Raw genomic sequence first — 19577 nt, 5'->3', positions numbered from 1 at the left:
AAAAGAATGAATGGCCACACCTGCCATTTGCAGTGATTTACTTTGGAGCCTTTTATGTTCTTTGGAAGTAGCCTGCAAATGTCCAGAAAGATTCCTCTGCCATCTGCTGTGACCATCTTTCAACCTCAGTTAATGTAGTAGAATGGGAAAAGTGAGGCTGATAGGAAATTAAAAACTTGCCAGATGTAAAGACTTTAACCCCTGTGGTGACTCTTAAAACAATATGTAACATGTAATCCAACATGCAACTGCAGGCAGTTTCCATGCATTACAAAACATGCTGTACGTTCATGAACAATCCTCAGTCATGCAGTTTCTATATACAAATACACAGAGTAAGGAACAGTATTTTTTTTTTTTTTTTTAATGAAGCAAGTATTTTAATCCATCAACATATAGATATTATATGTTATATATGTATTATATATGTATATGTAAATATATGTATTTCAGCTAATTCCTTTCCACGCTCAGTGACCATGTTATTTCATTTCAGAAGCTGAAAGGTCAGAGAGGAACACATTTGCAGAGCGTCTGTCTGCTGTGGAGGCAATTGCCAATGCCATCTCTGTGGTCTCAAGCAATAGCTCTGGAAATAGGACCGGCTCCTCCAGCAGCAGAGGGTAAATGAGCTCCACAGAATGTATAACAAAAAATGCCCTACAGCAAAGAAATGTTTTGGCTGTCCATTTTGGCAGTACCACCGAAACAGGATCTAAGTTATTGACTCGTTTGTCTTTGGGGGGATTGTCACTAGCCTTCGTCTTAGGGAGATGATGCGGAGGTCTTTAAGAGCAGCAGGTCTTGGTCGACATGAATCTGGCCCATCATCCAGTGACCATCAGGATCCTGTGTCCCCACCCATTGCTCCACCAAGTTGGGTTCCTGACCCTCCACCCATGGACCCTGGTGAGTGCATCTGAAAAAAATGGTAGAGTTAGATTATTTTTATGTGGTGTTTAAAGTGAACAAAGAAAAATAAATTAAATGCATCTTTATTTCTGACACAACCATTCTCCAGCAACACATCGAATTTGATTTTTTTTTTTTAATGTAATGTAAAACACACAGTGGTAGCCATTTGTAGAATATTGCAGAAGTTATTTTGCTGTTTAATTTACAGTCATCATTTTTGAGATTTCCAAATAAATAGATTTCTGACTCATTGTGTGGGCGTTTTTTATTATTTTAGCAACTATGGAGTTCTTGATGGTCTATTCACTTGTACTTGTAGAAATCCACCCAGACCAGTGCAATGTCTTTTTTTTTGTTTTTACCATAGTTGTTAATCAGTGAGGTAGTTTTGCACCACCTTACTGGAAAGTGGAGCCTTAAATTTTAAGTGCCCTCCCTTCCTTTTTATAGAATTACAATAACAACCGTCTTTTGATTTTCATAATCCTGATTTTATTAAAAATACAAACTGTGTTTGTTTTTCATGAAAAGATGGAGACATCGACTTCATTTTAGCACCAGCTGTGGGTTCACTCACCACTGCTTCCACTGGTAGCAGCCAGGGACCGAGCACCTCCACAATACCAGGTGCATACCTTCTTTATCACGTGCCTCTTTTCCACTAAAGCAGTTTGGTAAATTTAAAAAGAAAACCTTTTGACACTTGGAAAACCAAGTCTTTGCCGGAAATTCTTGTGTAGCAGTGGAGCCAACACTTTGGTAACTTAGAAACTTAGAAACCTATAACATGCTGTGTCAGGGCGTTTGGAGGAACGGGGATAAACTCACATTGTGACCACCTTACAAAAAAGGACGGCACAACAGTAGCATCCGCCTAATTCAAACCAGAAGAACGATTGTATCAATGAGAACTATAAATATAAATAAATCATATAAATACATTGCCAGCTCTATGCTTAAATCTTGTAACGCCCACTGACTAACTGTATGTGTTTTCCATATGAGAAGGGCCGTCCACTGAGCCTTCTGTGGTTGAGTCTAAAGACAGGAAGGCCAATGCCCACCTTATCCTTAAGCTGATGTGTGACAGCGTTGTTCTGAGGCCACACTTACGGGAGCTGCTCTCTGCAAAGTAAGAGTCTTTATTACTGCATTAAAATTGACTGAAAATCTGCTTATTTCTCCCCTGCTATCGTTTGCTCAGGTGCTCTCCTGGAAGTGCTCATGCATATTGTTGCCTTTGTTTGACAGGGATGCCCGAGGAATGACCCCGTTCATGCTAGCTGTCAGTGGGAGAGCTTACCCAGCAGCTATCACCGTGCTTGAGGCTGCACAGAAAATGGCCAAGGGTGAGTTAACAAGCTGGCTGAGAACTGGTTCGCTGGAAACCTTTGTGTTAAAGTGTCTAAATTCAAGAACATGTATTGCATTAACATCTTCACACTAAGCAAACGGAGCAGGCATGGAGACATTTGCACTAATATTATGTTACCAACCAGCTGCCATCTCTGAACAGTTTCTGGGAAAGCAGCAGAGTTTTTAGTACATCTGATATCATTGTAAGTGGTTAGGTAATAGCTGGAACATTGGAGGTTATCCATGAGTTATGTGAATCCTGACCTATTTTGGTGCCCTGCTTCCAGCAGCTAACTAAAGTGTTATAAGTGGCATTCCCGTGTTTCCATGGTTTTTTGTTGTTCCCCAAATGTCTTGAACACAGTTGGTGACCTGGGTATCACAGAGAAGGAGGATGCTGATTCGGTGTTCATGGAAATGATTTGCCCCTCGGGTACAAACCCAGATGATTCTCCCCTGTATGTTCTCTGCTGCAACGACACCTGCAGTTTTACATGGACTGGAGCTGAGCACATTAACCAGGTCAGCCTGTGACAATCCCATTACACTAAAATGTACTCGCTAGAAGAAGTGTTGTGTGTCTGGAAAGTAAGCGGTCTACTTTTAGAATGGCCAAACTCTTTTGCGAATATATTTCTATAGATGTTGACATTTTTCATGACACTTGCATTGTATTTAGGATATCTTTGAGTGTCGGACATGTGGCTTGCTGGAGTCCCTCTGCTGTTGCACTGAATGTGCAAGGGTGTGTCACAAAGGACATGACTGCAAGTAAGTCCTAGTTTTCAGTGTGGGCTTTTTCACTCCTTGCTAATGCTCGTCTCTCTTACCATTGTTACCAGCTCTTGAAACTAAGTCACTAGACTTTGTATATCCTCTTTCCCAGGTTGAAAAGGACTTCACCTACAGCGTACTGTGACTGTTGGGAGAAATGCAAGTGTAAAACGCTCATAGCTGGTCAGAAGGCAGCTCGCCTGGATCTGTTGTACAGGCTACTCACCACCACAAACCTGGTTACAACACCAAACAGCAGGTGAGCCTGTGAACTCTGCCCCAGGCTTTAATTTGTCTGCTTCATATAGAAGTGCTTCTTGTTCTTTATAGTTAGCAAATGAATTTAGAATTTAACTTGCCACTCTGCTAAAGCTCCATTGTGTTACATAAGTGAGCAGAGGTGGTAGGTCTGTCTGACTTGTTTCTATCTGCAGGGGAGAGCATATATTACTGTTCCTGGTGCAGACTGTTGCCAGGCAGAGTGTTGAGCACTGTCAGTACAGACCACCGCGCATCAGAGAAGATAGGAACCGCAAGGCTGCTAATGCAGAAGGTTGGTTCAAGACCTTTGTCTCATTTACCCACCTTTTTAACTTTAGGTCCATGCTAATTAGAGATTTTACAAGAGTTCATTTGAAAGCAGAACACAGATCCTGAGAGAAAGCTGTTGTGTTCTTGTTTCAGACTCTGACATGCCAGACCACGATCTAGAACCTCCCCGCTTTGCTCAGCTGGCTCTGGAGAGAGTCCTGCAGGATTGGAATGCCCTAAAGTCAATGATCATGTTTGGTTCTCAGGAGAATAAAGACCCGTAAGTATCAGAAGCGTTGGAGTTTGAAAAAGCTTTTTTTTTTTCCTGAACAAGTCTGATCCACTAATTGCACTATTCAGACCCAATTTTAAATGGTGTGTTATAATCCAAATCAAATATTCGATCAACTATAGCTGTGATGTAGTAATTTGTGTAGCTTGTATCTCAATCCTGTATTTCTTGTTTCCCAGACTTAGTGCCAGCAGCAGAATTGCTCACCTCCTACCTGAAGAGCAGGTCTACTTGAATCAGCAGAGTGGCACCATTCGCCTTGACTGTTTTACTCACTGCCTCATTGTCAAGTGTGCTCCTGACATCACTGTAAGTGCAGTTAGTCTTCCGTTTCCAGTGCACACAGTGTAAAATTCACATTCAGTATAAATAAGTAACCCTGGTAACATATTTTATTTGGGATTGGTCACTCTGTAACTTACTGACTTGTATTCATACATGACAATCCTCATCGGGTGTTTTATCTCCCTGCTGTATTAGTTCATAGATACGTTACTGGGTACTCTGGTAAAGGAGCTGCAGAACAAGTACACACCCGGTCGGAGAGAGGAGGCTATCAACGTCACCAGAAGGTTCTTGCGCTCTGTGGCCCGAGTTTTTGTCATCCTCAGTGTGGAGATGGCGTCATCAAAAAAGAAAAAGTAAGAACACAATTTGCAGAACACTTTTCTTCTTTTTTTTTCTTTTTAAAGAATTCTCTTGTCTACATTAATCTGTTTAATTTACAATTCTGCTTTGAATCCATGACCATCAAGCAGCTGTTACCAGCATTTATACCTGTACGGTTTGATTTTGCAGGTAGCAGCACTTTGGGTTACGCTTTAGGGTTTCAGAAGGGTTTTCTGTCGTGGATTTAACATTGAAGTAATCTACTGTAAAAAGCCGGGGATGAAGTTGCATTTAAAAGTCCCTGCTTTCTTTTATGACAGTTTTAGTGTCATCATTGACCTAGTGGTCAAGAACTGGATAATCGACTTTAAGGTTTTTGAGAACAGCTCAGTTTTAGACTAATGTGAATGTCTGTGTTAAATTTATGTAGAGCCACCAATGGCCTATACAAGTAGCCAATGATATTGCCAGCATTTATAGTTGTGCCAATTGCTCTGCATTGTCATGGCCAACACATCTCTTGTAAGTGGACTTTCTCCCTTTGAGATGATTCATTCTCTTCCATTTCCAGTCCAACGGTACCGAACACGCCAATCACAGATGTTGCGGGCTGCGTCAATGCAACATCTAGTTACATTTCTAGAGAGGTGCACATCAGGTTTCAGCACAAATTATGGTGTAGGGTTTCTAAATGGTTTCCACGTGAGACTTAACTACAGCAAAGACTTAACACAGAAGCATAAATCCCACTTAAGGTTATACCAGAACAAATGAAAAGAACAGCCCAAGGCTAAAGCTTGTTTATAATTTGCTGACATACTTGATACCAGTTAGACAAAATTTTCTTATGTAATACAACCATTTCTCAATTCTTCTCTATTTCTCCTCACACAGCAATTTCATCCCTCAGCCCATTGGGAAATGTCGGCGTGTTTTCCAGGCTCTGCTGCCCTATGCTGTGGAGGAGCTGTGTAATGTAGCAGAGTCACTAATTGTCCCAGTGCGAATGGGTATTGCAAGACCGACCGCTCCTTTCACTTTGGCCAGCACCAGCATTGATGCTGTTCAGGGCAGCGAGGAGCTTTTCTCTGTTGAACCGCTGCCACCACGACCCTCACCTGACCAGTCCAGCAGGTTATTGGTTTTCTTGACTTTGTCTCATTGCAAGTGGAGTGATAAAGTAGTTTGTAAAATGTACTTAAATTATGGATAATTAGAATCCACTCTCCTTTTTTTCCCCTTATTTATTTAATTTAATGAGCTTGTGTTTAACATTTCCAGCTCCAGCCAGACAGCTGCCTCTTATATCATCAGGAACCCTCAGCCCCGGCGCAGCAGCCAGTCTCAGCCTGTCAGAGGAAGAGATGAGGAGCAGGATGACATTGTATCAGCAGATGTGGAAGAGGTGGGGAGCCTCATTATTAAATCATTAGAGCCATAATGAATTCTGGATGTGCATGTGTGCACTGCATGTTGGTTACTGTTTCTGAGGCTAAAGCCCACAAGCTTACTCTATTCATATTTGTATTTTTTCCTGTCCTCCTGTTACTGTAGAATTTCAGGTATGTCTTGCCACAAAGTTGTTGTTTTTTTTTTGTTTTTTTTTATTGGACAATCTGTTGTGTGTCTAACAGGTTGAAGTTGTAGAGGGTGTAGCTGGGGAGGAAGACCATCACGACGACCAGGAAGAGCAGGGAGAGGAAAATGCTGAAGCAGAAGGCCAGCACGATGAGCACGATGAGGATGGTAAGCTATAGTTGGAGTTGTTCATCTTTATGAATCAAAGTCAGATGAGTTTAAGATGGGGTCATGTCTGTTTTCTAGGAAGTGACATGGAGTTGGACCTGTTGGCAGCAGCTGAAACGGAGAGCGACAGCGAAAGCAACCACAGCAATCAGGACAACGCCAGCGGTCGCAGGAGCGTTGTTACAGCAGCTACTGCTGGTTCTGAAGCAGGTTAGTCAACTGCTTTTATGTAAACCATCACCTTTTACCTAATACCTTGATTGCGTTAAAAAAAAAACCCCCTGAAAATCTCAATGTTTTATGACCCCCCCCCCCCCCCCCCCTTTTTTTTTTTTTTTTTTTAAACTGTCACTCCCTTTGACTGAAATCGTAACCATTTTTGTGTTGAATCGGTCTAATTTGGTCTAATCGCTTGCAAAAATACATTTTGTTTGTAAATCAGTCAGAGTCACAATGCTCGACAGTCAGCGTTGTGGATTGTGGGGATTTTATATTTGGAGAGATAATGATACAGCAGAGAAGGAAAAGTGGTCCCTGGCTGAATACCAAATGTATTTCATTTGCAGGCAGTAGGGTGTCCTTGGCATTTCCTATTTTTGGTATGAGCTCCTCTTTACTTTAATGCATATACAGATATCAGGGCAAGAGTGAATTTGCAAAGTGCATACACAGTTTCCTGCTGAGAGTTCCTTCAGTCCGTCCCCTTCTCACATTTCTCTGTTGTTGTCTGCCATTTTTAACTAATGCCTCATCACAAGTGTAGCTTTGTTGGTCTTTTATCCAAATAACACACTAATCAACTTGTAGCTTTTCCAAATGGTGTGGGTTTTTTCCTGCTTGGTCATCTAAAGAGTGTATTTGCTACTAATGATGATGTTAAACTCTCTTGTAGATTATTCTGTCAAGTTAGAGATTGATGTTCTTTCTCTTTGAATATTTTTTTTTTAACTTGAAAATATTTAGAAAATGAAACCATATATGATTTAGCACAAGCTGAACACCAGAGTGTCCAGTTTTGTTCTCACTCGGTGTTTCAGTGTGTCCAGTTTCGTATTGGTGGTGTTTTGCCTTGTAGTGGTGTGATTCACTAACCCGCACTCCTGCTTGGATAAGTCTGATTTGAAAGCGAAAGACTGGTAGGTCAAATTGAATACGAGAACATTAAACTGGTCTTCTTTATTTTTTTTTCTTCATCCCTACTTTAAAGGTGCCAGCAGTGTCCCTGCCTTCTTTTCAGAGGATGACTCTCAGTCCAATGACTCCAGTGACTCAGACAGCAGCAGCAGCCAAAGTGACGATGTTGACCAGGAGACGTTTCTGCTGGATGAGCCTCTGGAAAGGACAACTAATGCATCACATGCTAACAGTGCAGCTCAGGCTCCTCGCTCCATGCAGTGGGCTGTGAGAAACACCCCCAGCCAAAGGGCACCGGGAAGCGCTCCCTCCAGCACCTCAACACCAGCCGGTCAGCAAATGTCCACCTGCTTCTGCAGTTTTAATTGAAAATTTAAAATGTCTCAGAACTAACATTTCCCCTCCCCCCTCCACAGCAAGCTCCACGGGCCTGATATATATTGACCCCACTAACCTGCGGCGCTCAAGTGCAATCAGCTCTAGTGCCGCTGCAGCGGCGGCAGCTTTGGAGGCCAGCAACTCCAGCAGCTACCTGACGTCTGCCAGCAGTCTCGCCCGCGCCTACAGCATTGTCATCAGGCAGATCTCAGACCTCATGAGTCTGATTCCCAAATATAACCATCTTGTCTACTCCCAGTATCCTGCTGCTGTCAAGCTCACCTACCAGGATGCTGTCAACCTGCAGGTATAATGGCTTGGAGTCTTTTAAGATCTGCATTATGTGTTTTCAGCAGAAGGAGTTCATGTTGATTAGTCTCCACTATTAACAGTGCAATGCTAAGAGCAATAGTTTACATAACACATAACTATAGAATATTCAACCCTACCACAAATACTATTTAGTGCTTTTTAAAAGGAATGCAAAACAAAATTTGGAATCAAGCCGATTATGTGAGCAAAGAGTGAAATGTTTGTTGTGTGAACCAGAACTATGTAGAAGAAAAGTTAATTCCCACCTGGAACTGGATGGTGTCCATCATGGATTCCACTGAGGCTCAGCTGCGATACGGCTCAGCCCTGTCATCTGCTGGAGATCCCGGTCACCCCAGTCACCCGCTCCATGCCTCCCAGCACTCAGCTCGTAGGGAGCGCATGACTGCTCGAGAGGAGGCCAGCCTCCGCACTCTGGAAGGACGCAGGTAAACTTTTTCACTTAATGTGGTCAATGAATTAATTGAACTCGATTTTTGTTAACTTACTCTTACATGATGCAAACAAATGATTGCTTCCCACACTTAATTTAGTATTTGTTTTAGGAGGGCAGCCACACTGCTAACGGCTCGTCAAGGAATGATGTCTGCACGCGGTGACTTCCTGAACTACGCCCTGTCACTGATGCGCTCCCACAATGATGAGCACTCTGATGTGCTTCCGGTGCTGGACGTGTGCTCGCTGAAGCATGTGGCTTACGTTTTCCAGGCTCTCATCTACTGGATTAAAGCCATGAATCAGCAGACCACCCTGGACACGCCACAGATGGATAGAAAGAGGTAAATTATGAAAAATAGTAGAAAATGCCAATTCAGGATTTACACAGAGGCTGCATACTTGTCAGTTTTGTTTATTAAATCATAAGACAGTAAATGTTTTAATATTTAATTAAACAGTTCACAGGATCCACACTAAAAAGAGACTAGCTTCAGTGTGACTTTCAGTAACTTGTAGCAAAATCAGCTGAAATAAACCTAAGTGATGCTAATTGGCTAGGTTATGGACACAGCATGTGCTGCACTGACCACTAAGTAGAGCGAAGGACCCAAATTTTGTGTTGCACTGGCTGCTCCGCTCTGCTTATACGTAATTTTTTTGCAGCCACTCTACGTGTATTAGATGCACCTGCTCCCTGTCATTTAAAAACATGCACGTCTCTGACTTTGTATCCCCTCTGAGAGTTTGTGTTGTATAATGTTAAAATGTTTAATTAAAAAAAATGTATTGCACATTCATAAAGAAGAAAGCTTTTAATTATCCCGATTAGTGAAGATTGTGTTGTTTCCACAACATTGCGTTCCTCCTGAGGTCCACAGAACCGTTGAATGGCTTAAGGGCTCTGGAGGTCCCTGTATATGCATGTAAGCTTGTGTCAAAAAGTTCACCGAACTTGGACACGCATGGAACGTTTTCGCTCATCGTGTGGTTGAACTTAGTGCAGCTGTAGGCTTTGTTTCTACTGGTCGCACGATTGCTCAGCGCAGCAAGAAACCATTGCACGCAAGCAATAGAAATCAAAGTTTTTTTAGAGCACAGCGCGTGCGTGCCACATCCTATGTGAAAGCTTATCTAAATCAACTGCTGTTAGGAGCAAAAAATACAGTTCATTCAAACAACAGGGGGGTAATTACATTTGTTTTATGGGCCTTCAGAATAAATGTGAGTCTAACACGATGTTTATCCTCCGTAACTTTCACTTGTAGGAATCGAGAGATTTTGGAGCTTGGGTTGGACAATGAAGATTCTGAGCATGAGAATGATGAGGACACCAATCAGAGTAAGGCAAAAAAATAAAACGACTAAATGACAACTAAACTATAGTCAGTCCATAATAAATATCAAAGAACTACATAGTTGTTTTAAGATCTGCTGTGTTTCTTTTTCACTTCAGGTTCAACACTGCAAGACAAGGATGAGGACCCAGTTCCAGCTGAGACGGGTCAGAACCACCCCTTCTTCCGTCGCTCTGACTCGATGACTTTCCTGGGGTGCATCCCACCAAATCCCTTCGATGTTCCTCTGGCTGAGGCCATCCCTCTGGCAGACCAGCCCCACCTCCTGCAGGTCAGATTTGCTGCTGATGTTCAACCTCCTTACGTGTCATACTAAGTATTTTTTATGAGTCATCTCAGCTTTGTGGCATTGCATTTTTATTCATCTTGTTTTCTGTGCGAACTCCTTCAAGTATCACTACATGCCAGAGATATTTGGCAGCAAAGAAAATGACGGTACTATTTAGAGAATGTAAAACACTTGAACTGTTACATTTAGCTGTCTTTACATTATAGAATGGCAAGTCAGCCTTTGTGATTTTTAACTACATTTTGCTTCTTCTTCAACAGCCCAATGCCAGAAAGGAAGATCTGTTTGGTCGTCCCTCTCAGGGCCTGTACTCTTCCTCTTACATGGCAACCAAAGGCCTGGCTGAGGCAACCATGGACAGGAACTGCCTGGAGGTAAACATGGGCTCCTCTCTACCCTCCCCCTCTCAGGTATACCACTCCTCTACACCGTGCTATCACGCTGGTAGTTGTGTTCTAATATCCATGCATAACAAATCTCCCTGAAATAATAAAGTACTGCAGCATTTTCCCAGTTAAAATAACTTGACTATTTGATTTATGAAAGGACAGGTAGGTTGGGTCGTGTTCTTGTGTTCATACGAGTGTGGATATTGGAGCACAGTTTGTATTCGGTGTCCCATTTCCATTCTGTTGTGGCCACACTGCCATCATCTTTAGAAGTTCACTTGTTCACATTACTAAACGACACTTCTGACTCCTGCTCAAACAGATCCTGCCCACTAAGATGTCTTACTCAGCTAACCTGAAGAATGTGATGAGCATGGAGACAGGCCAGCGGAGCACCGAGAACCAGTCGCTGGCAGAGCAGGAGCTGGAGGCTTCCAAACCTGGCCCATCACCCCACGACCTTGCTGCCCAGCTAAAGAGCAGCCTGCTTGCTGAGATTGGCCTCACTGAGAGTGATGGCCCTCCTCTCCCATCGTTCAGGTAACCAGTCATTGCATTTAGTGGGGCTGATTTTTGCAGAGAGGACTGACCTTGATCTCAGCAGCTTGATATGAAATGGTGTCACCTATAGATGTTTGTCGTCCCATTAATTAAGCCTCTGTACTCGCATTAATTAGAACCTTCATTATTAGCACATGTAACCCCTTCCTGTTTCCCAGTCAGAATGGTTGCTGTGAAAACTGTCTGTTGCTCTCAAACACAGAAAATGTAATTATAGATAAAGGGTTTATGAAGATGAGGAAAAGTTTAAAATAGTGTTTATTGTGTCCTCTGTCCAGACCTCACTGCAGTTTTATGGGGATGATGATCTCACACGACATGCTGCTGGGCCGCTGGCGCCTCTCACTGGAGCTTTTTGGTCGTGTCTTCATGGAGGATGTTGGCGCTGAGCCTGGATCGGTAAAAAATATTTTATTTTTTTTAACATGCCTTCAACATATACTTCAATACTTAAATGGAGTTCGTCCCTGTACGTGTTTTACTTGGTGGCTTCTTAAATGAAATGCTGCTCAGAGTGAAATCAGCTTGTGTGAGGCGATGAGCCATGAGTAGCCAGAATGAATCATACAGACTTTGAAATTAAAACACTCCTCTGCTGCTATAGCATATGAAACTTAATGTAGCTTTAACTGACCGTGTTGTTGTTCCCTCATTGTTTTGAACCAGATCCTCACAGAGCTTGGCGGCTTTGAAGTGAAGGAATCAAAGTTCCGTCGAGAGATGGAGAAGTTGAGGAACCTGCAGTCCCGTGACCTGGCGCTGGAAGTGGACCGTGATCGAGACCAGCTAATACAACAGACTATGCGTCAGCTAAACACACACTTTGGCAGGCGTTGTACAACCACACCCATGGCGGTACACCGGGTGAAAGTGACTTTCAAAGATGAGCCTGGAGAGGGCAGTGGCGTGGCCCGCAGCTTCTACACGGCCATCGCTCTGGCCCTCCTTTCCAATGAAAAGCTGCCCAACCTGGACTGTGTTCAGAGCGTCAGCAAGGGCATGCAGGCCAGCAGTACGTGTCATCACGATTACAATTCAAGTATGACAATACATAGAAACTACTGCATACTGCATATTATGACATTTGTGTTCATTATTACAATAAATGTTTGCTTTTTGTTTTTGTGATGATGGAAGAAATCATTAAAGTAGCAACAACATAAGATACTTGACAAAAAATATTTTCAACACAAATGAACTTGCCCTGGTCGATTTGTTTGTGCAGATCTAATGCAGCGTCTCAGGAACAGAGACCGGGAGAGGGAGAGGAGAAGTGGTGGGCTTCGAGCAGGATCTCGGAGAGACCGAGACAGGTAAACTCTATTTGGTAGCCTATATGACCTTTCTTTATATTTAGAGAAAATGTCTGCTAACCTGTTTGTATGTTAACAGAGACTCTAGGAGGCAGCTGTCCATAGACACCAGGCCTTTCAGGCCGTCATCAGAGGGAAACCCCAGTGATGAGCCTGACCCTCTGCCTGCACACAGACAAGCCCTGGGTGAAAGGCTCTATCCACGAGTCCATGCAATGCAGCCGGTAATAAACCATCAGCATATCTGTTTGTTTTCTTTCATTAAGACAGAGTAACATTTCTGATAACTAATAATCAGTTTTGAGATTCTGTTTACAAGTTTACACACCAAGAGATGGAATCCCACACATTTTAGACAACCACACTTCCTCCATCACTTCAGTGTTTAAATTCTTTTTAGGTACAATAGTTGCAATGTGTTGAACTTGAGTGATCCATAATGTTTTGCTTCCTTGTCTGCATTTATAATTTTTCCTTGATCATACTGAGGGGAGTTGTGTTTGTGTCTTTAGGCTTTCGCCAGTAAAATCACCGGCATGTTGCTGGAGCTGTCTCCTGCCCAGCTGTTGCTGCTGCTAGCTAGTGAGGATTCTTTGAGAGCCAGAGTAGAAGAGGCCATGGAGCTACTTATTGCACATGGAAGGTAAGACAAATCACCAACACCACGGGTGCCTCTGACAATAAAGTGCTCATTTAGCTGGCAAAAAAAGTACCTGTTAATGAATATACATCCATTAAGAACAGTATTTTTTTTCATATTCATACTCGGTGCCATTTAGCAAACTAACTATATTCTGTTTATCTTTCCCAGGGAAAATGGAGCTGACAGTATTCTGGACCTCGGTCTCCCAGAGGCTCCAGAGAAATCACAAGTGAACAAAATATATAACCTGTTTCCATTATTTGTTAACTAGTTTCTTGTTTTCTAAAAATGTTTTAGCCATATTTTAGCAAAGTGTGCTAAACCACGACACACTAAAATGACTTTGACACTTAACAGAAACACTTGCACAACACAGATCATCCTAATACGAAGTTGTTATAAACACTGCCCCCCTCCTCCGTTCAATCATTTTTAGCAGCAGGAGAACCGCAAACGTCACGGTTCAACACGCAGTGTGGTTGACATGGAGCTGGACGACCCAGATGACGGTGACGACAACGCTCCTCTCTTCTACCAGCCTGGCAAACGAGGCTTCTACTCCCCTAGACCCGGCAAAAATACAGAGGCCAGACTCAACTGCTTCCGTAATATTGGAAGGTAATAATAAAAAATCAAAGATTTACATGATGTTTGGTTGGATAAAAATGAAATTCAAGAAGGAAAATGTTTTGTGAAATCAGCTGTGTCCTTAGCAGAGTATGAAACAATGTATTTCTCTGTGCAGAATACTGGGCTTATGTCTGCTGCAGAATGAACTCTGTCCAATCACACTGAACAGACATGTCATCAAGGTGCTGCTGGGTAGGAAGGTAAGTAGAAAATATGCCTTTAAAAAAAAAAAAAAAAAAAAAAAATGCACCTGCTGCATAATGCTTGGTTCTTAAATAATTCAATTGCTAACTATTCTTTTACTGCAGGTGAACTGGCACGACTTTGCGTTCTTTGACCCGGTTATGTATGAGAGCCTGCGGCAGCTAATCCGCCATTCACAGGCTGGTGAAGCCGAAGCAGTGTTTGCTGCCATGGATTTGGCTTTCGCCATTGATCTCTGCAAAGAGGAAGGAGCTGGACAGGTAATGGACTTGGTTGTCTAAGTGTCAAACTTGAGCAGTATCAGATGTCACTTGTCCTGTTAAGATGGAAAAATAGCGCTGGCAAATGTGTATATGATGCAAGGTGAAAAACGCGGCAACACATCTGAAAATTCTCTTCAAGTTAAATTAACTAATGTGCAGGTGGTGACTTAAGTGAAGCTTATATCTCATTCTGCCTTGTTCAGGTTGAGCTCCTGTCTGGAGGGGTCAACATGCCAGTAACTCCCCTCAATGTTTACGAATATGTGAGGAGGTACGCAGAGCACAGAATGCTGGTGGTTGCTGAGCAGCCGCTTCATGTAAGTATAAACGGCAATTTTACCGAACCTTAAATTGTGTGAATGCAGATCAATGCTTTGTCATTTATCAAAATGTGTATTCACACCGGCTGTCTTTTATAGGCAATGAGGAAGGGCTTGCTCGATGTACTGCCCAAGAACGCCTTAGAGGACTTGACAGCTGAAGACTTCAGGCTGCTGGTCAACGGCTGTGGAGAAGTCAATGTCCAGATGCTTATTAGCTTCACCTCCTTCAACGATGAGTCTGGTATGTTGATCTGTCTACATCGCTTTATGTCCATCTTAATCAGTAAAGGATTTACTATTGTACATTTGACTGTCATATACTGACTCAAGACTTCTTCATTCAACAGGGGAAAATGCAGACAAACTTCTCCAGTTTAAACGCTGGTTTTGGTCCATAGTGGAGAAGATGAGCATGACTGAGAGACAAGATCTGGTAAGTCTGCTCCCATCATAATTAGGAATTCTTTCTTTTTCCATACCTTGGCTGTGGGTATCTGCTGATACAGGGTACTGATCAGACACCAGTGTTAAATTAAAAAGCCTCTGTGTACAAGTACTTGGTTTCCTGTATATCAGACACGGGATTTAAAAAAGTTGTTTGTGTACTCCTCAGGTGTACTTCTGGACCTCCAGCCCATCTTTGCCAGCCAGCGAGGAGGGCTTCCAGCCGATGCCTTCCATCACGATCCGGCCTCCAGACGACCAGCACCTCCCCACAGCCAACACCTGCATCTCCCGTCTCTACGTGCCACTCTACTCTTCAAAACAGATACTCAAACAGAAACTCCTGCTAGCCATTAAGACCAAGAATTTTGGTTTTGTGTAGAAGTTCAACAAAGAAGAGTTTAAAAAAGGAAAAGAAGAAAAACATGTTTACTGTTGTGTAATATTTACCTAGCTCCATTTTTGTAGATTTATTTTTTGTCTAAACGATTTTATGAAATTCGACATACTGTCGCCATCTCCCCGGGCGGTAATATGTTTGTGTTGTGAACACAAACAGCTTGTTATTTTTATTTCAGTTTTAATTGTTTATTTTTCTTTTGTGTTAATGAAGAAGAGGTATACGGTCCAGAACATTCCTGCATTGGCACTGTAAAATGTAAAGCCCACAGCTCTGCTCTATTGGCTTAAACCTTTGCTTCCCAGGAATTTGGCTTGACAGAAAAGCTGTCTGCCGAAAACCCAGCCAAAGATGACAGCAGTAGAAATATTTAAGACACACTGTGACTATAAGTTTTTTTTTTGTTTTGTTTTGTTCTTTTCCTTCCCTAGAAACGTACTATCACTGACGGTTCACTGCTGCCTTTGTGGAAAGTCATTTTTTCTTGTACAGGGGGAGTAGGGAATTTCAAAATAAACTTGGATGCAAATACATTGTCATTGTTTGTGTGTGGTCTCTAGTTATGTTACTACTTATTTCAATAGACTACCAGGTAATACATTTTATTAGTAGTAGTTAATGGATTGATGAGCTTACAAACCAAGGGGTGTACACAATAAGTATAGGAATATAAAGAGTAAATAACACCAGCAAAAAATTTAATGTTCCAGTAATGATACTTCCATACTAATCCACATACCAGAAAACTTCTCCCAAAAAAGAATGTATAATGCAGTGTTGTAAAAACACAAGAAAATTTATCGCATGCGTTATGTTGAATTATTGAACTTAGCATGCTCTTCTCAGGGCTTTGACCTGAGAAGAGCAAACACAAAGTGTCAAAGTTGTATATTCCAGAAGTGTCCAACTGCAGGCCTCAAGGGCCTGTGTCCTGTAGGTTTTAGAGGTGTCCTGGATCCAACACAGCTGAATTACTGGCTAATTTCCTTCGGGATTAATAAAGTTTTCTGATTCTGAAATTACCTCCTCAACATGTCTCGAAGTTCTCCATAGGTCTGTTAATGAACTAATCATTTGATTCGGGTGTGTTGACCCAGGGTGAGATCTAAAACCTACAGGACACCTGCCCTAGAGGCCTGGAATTCCCCACCCGTGGATTCAAAAATATATACAGAAAAATCGTACAAAATCCTTGTAGTGTTCTTCCTTTCTTTTTGTGACAAGGTATGAATAGAATAGAATTGAACTTTATTTTCATTGCACATGTCACAAGTTCAAAGCAAAGAAATGCAGTTTGCATCCATCCAGAAACTGCTTGTAAGACAACAGGAGGGATAACTGATATATTCACTTGCAAAAATGTCATTAAAAAGGAATGTGCAGTTATCTACAACACAATAACATACGCCAGTTCAACCAGGCAGTAAGTGTGAATGTGAGCGACTTCAGGTTCAGGTGCAGCTAATCCAACTACTTTCCCTCCAGTCAGCTCCTGTGGGACAAAAACCAAAAAACCTTCCTCAGTCACTGGTTTTACTTGGCCTCTTTACCATCAGGTGGATGAATCTGCTCTTGGCCTCTGTGAACTCATTTGTTGGAGCCAGCAGTGGCGCTCTCAATCTCAACCACTATGTATTTGTCCAGCTGCACAGAGCTGCAGAATGGTGTGTTAATACCTGTAATACATACCAGTTTATATATATTATAGCTATATATTAGGGGTGCAACGATACACAAAATTCACGGTTCGGTTCGATACTTTGGTGTCACGGTTCGATATTTTTTCGATACAAAAAAAATGTTCATGCCTTTTTAATTTGTCATTTATTAAAATTATAAATATATATTTTAACTCAAAAGTACAGTTTTTAAATTTAATGTTGCTGAAACAAAAGTAATTAAAAAAATAAATATATTGAATCACTCATCTTTGGAAAAGAGAGTTTATTACAGAGAAATGGCTCTTTCCAAAATAAAAGCTATACTATACGCTTCTTCTGGGCTATATTCTCAGCAGCATATTGTAGCGGGTCAGGGCTGTTCGGGGTTCTGTTTGTACAGTTATGTTTTGTTTATGTTGCCATAGTGACGGGTGACGCCTTCTCGCAACGGTGTGTCCTTCCGGGGTCAGAGGGCGCTCTATGCAGTTAACTAGCGGCAGTGTTCTTCTGCAGATGTCAATAAACGGCTGTGCTCCCTGGCTAGCTCACGGGAAGCAAGACCAAACGATACCTCCGTCTCCTCCTTGTCTGAGCTCGCCACAATATTAAACATATCAGGTCCCCATAAGGAGAATCATGTGCTAACGGCTGTCTAAATGACTCGGGTAAAGTTTGTAGCATGCATGCTTGTTGTTTTTGTCTGCTTCCACTTGTCTTTGCACTAGGCTGATGTCAGCGTAAATGTGCAGTCATATTCGTTGTGTTCCCACTAGTGCTGTCAGCGTTAATCTCGTTGAAATGACGTTAACGCCACAACACGGCAAATCTCCGTTAACGAGCTACCCCTGCGTGGGGCAAGACGGCCAACACGTCAACGAGCTAACTGTGCTAACACACTAGTTCCCACCCATGTAATTGAGCATTGCGTGGCACATCCAACATACTGTTTTACTTTAGTCCATGATGCGCTTACCTTCAGGGTCATATGTCACATGAAAACCAAAATAATTCCAAACGCCAGATCTGAATGAGGGTGGGGTGGTTCAATTTGCCATGTTGCAAGGAGAGCTTAACTTCTGTCTCGCTAGCTTGCCCTGCGCTCTTCCTTCCGACGATGCTGTCTGTGTTGAACGCTCAGTGGATCTGCGCTCGACAGTGCAGCCTAGGCGGAGTAGTCGAACGCAGATTCACTGAGCGCTCAACACAGACAGCATCGTCAGAAGGAAAGTTGATAACATAAATTACAAATTTTATATTGTTCATACATATGCATACCGAACTGAAAGCACTGTATCGAACGGTTCAATATCGATACGAGTATCGTTGCACCCCTACTATATATATATATATATACTAATATAATAAATGGGATTTTTTTTTCTATGATTGTGTCATGAAATTCATCATCATTCCAGCAAGTTTTACATTTGATGCAATATGTTTATGTAGGTTCTCAGTCATCCAGGTCATGGTAGTCTAAGGGGCTGGACTTCTTTAATTTTCTTGAAGACACCTCACCTGTCATCCGAAAAGCTTCAGTTCTGAAACCAAATAGTGGAGTCACTTGGCTCATGTGAAAAAAAATGTGCGGGTCATTATCATGACAAGGCGACCTTGCGTAGCCTTATCGTGTGACCTATTGAGATCACATGATGCAAGATGTGAGTGGGGGTTGAGGCACCTGGGAACGGACCTCAAAACTGCATTGTAGGTGGCAGGCATAGCTGGACTGGCCATCGGGCATACCGGGCATTTGCCCGGTGGGCCGCTGGTGATTTTTTGTTTTTATGGGCCGATGGATTTTTTTTTTTCCTTTTTTTTAGGAAGGGTATATATAATGAAAGGTGTTGGATTGGCCAGTTGGTCATGATCGACTCTGGGCTGGACCAATTACAGCCGAGGAGGCCGGATGCACCTTCCCCCTTGTTTAGCAATCACGTGGTTTTCGCGCATTGCATGCCGGGAACTCGTGGCAAAACAATCCAAGTACCAAATGCAAGCATTTGCAGCACCGCAAAACGTTCATTCTCCGGTTCCAATATCTTGTTTTTTCTTTGCCGCACAAAAAAGGAATGTACAAAACAAAAGGAGAACAATGCCGGTCCATACAAAGACAGACTCAACGAACAGACAAAGAAAAGATACGAGGAAAAAATCAAAGGAGTGAAAGGGTCAGACCCTTACGAGCACACAGAGTGGACAAAAGACGTTAGCGTGCTGCCCAACTTTCACCACGCTCAGATTTATAATTATACGGTTCTTGGAGTGAGTGCATGCACTCATGAAGTTTTTAGTAACTTCAGGTCACTGCAACAAGCCCAGGTACAGTTTACCGACGGATGGGTACAGGACCTTGAAATGCACCGTGTAGAACGAAAGACCATCTTACGAACAGAGGTAAGTTTACCAGTCTCACAAATCGTCTTCATAAATACACATTCGTTAACCGTTTATTAATATAACCTTTGAGCTCAACGGTAATTAATTAGTAGTGGAAATAATTTCTGGTAGCATTACAGAAATGTAGCAGTGACAATAATATTGTATGTTGTAATCGCAATGGACAATTAGTGATACAAAACAACTGTTTTATCCT

The 19577-nt window shown here is 42.3% G+C and overlaps 1 protein-coding gene across 9 annotated transcripts in view; it reads left to right on the top strand.

Moving 5' to 3' along the window:
- ubr5 (ubiquitin protein ligase E3 component n-recognin 5) overlaps window positions 1–15859 on the top strand; it is a 30717-nt gene extending 14858 nt beyond the window's left edge. For 2 of the 9 annotated variants that reach the window (XM_040012849.1, XM_040012846.1), the window contains exons 22-59: window positions 497–623; window positions 758–909; window positions 1447–1542; window positions 1924–2047; window positions 2167–2264; window positions 2636–2793; window positions 2951–3042; window positions 3158–3304; window positions 3480–3598; window positions 3730–3856; window positions 4048–4177; window positions 4349–4509; window positions 5372–5611; window positions 5759–5882; window positions 6112–6223; window positions 6302–6433; window positions 6790–6822; window positions 7431–7688; window positions 7774–8042; window positions 8285–8496; window positions 8602–8847; window positions 9772–9845; window positions 9960–10132; window positions 10411–10560; window positions 10862–11079; window positions 11379–11499; window positions 11767–12139; window positions 12326–12413; window positions 12493–12637; window positions 12926–13056; window positions 13225–13285; window positions 13493–13674; window positions 13802–13886; window positions 13995–14150; window positions 14357–14470; window positions 14573–14717; window positions 14824–14909; window positions 15090–15859. In XM_040012849.1, coding sequence (XP_039868783.1) covers window positions 497–623; window positions 758–909; window positions 1447–1542; window positions 1924–2047; window positions 2167–2264; window positions 2636–2793; window positions 2951–3042; window positions 3158–3304; window positions 3480–3598; window positions 3730–3856; window positions 4048–4177; window positions 4349–4509; window positions 5372–5611; window positions 5759–5882; window positions 6112–6223; window positions 6302–6433; window positions 6790–6822; window positions 7431–7688; window positions 7774–8042; window positions 8285–8496; window positions 8602–8847; window positions 9772–9845; window positions 9960–10132; window positions 10411–10560; window positions 10862–11079; window positions 11379–11499; window positions 11767–12139; window positions 12326–12413; window positions 12493–12637; window positions 12926–13056; window positions 13225–13285; window positions 13493–13674; window positions 13802–13886; window positions 13995–14150; window positions 14357–14470; window positions 14573–14717; window positions 14824–14909; window positions 15090–15302 — 5672 coding nt within the window. In that variant the 3' untranslated portion in view covers window positions 15303–15859. The remainder of the gene's footprint in view (window positions 1–496; window positions 624–757; window positions 910–1446; window positions 1543–1923; window positions 2048–2166; window positions 2265–2635; window positions 2794–2950; window positions 3043–3157; window positions 3305–3479; window positions 3599–3729; window positions 3857–4047; window positions 4178–4348; window positions 4510–5371; window positions 5612–5758; window positions 5883–6111; window positions 6224–6301; window positions 6434–6789; window positions 6823–7430; window positions 7689–7773; window positions 8043–8284; window positions 8497–8601; window positions 8848–9771; window positions 9846–9959; window positions 10133–10410; window positions 10561–10861; window positions 11080–11378; window positions 11500–11766; window positions 12140–12325; window positions 12414–12492; window positions 12638–12925; window positions 13057–13224; window positions 13286–13492; window positions 13675–13801; window positions 13887–13994; window positions 14151–14356; window positions 14471–14572; window positions 14718–14823; window positions 14910–15089) is intronic. The other 7 variants (XM_040012852.1, XM_040012847.1, XM_040012848.1 and 4 more) reach the window with 7 other exon arrangements.
- The last annotated feature ends 3718 nt before the right edge of the window (window positions 15860–19577 follow it).

The sequence above is a fragment of the Simochromis diagramma genome, unplaced genomic scaffold, assembly GCF_900408965.1.
Source record: "Simochromis diagramma unplaced genomic scaffold, fSimDia1.1 OVJJ01000618.1, whole genome shotgun sequence".
Classification (NCBI taxonomy): Eukaryota; Metazoa; Chordata; class Actinopteri; order Cichliformes; family Cichlidae; genus Simochromis; species Simochromis diagramma.
Note: the sequence above shows the minus strand (reverse complement) of the source record. Positions and strands in the feature narration are given on the sequence as shown.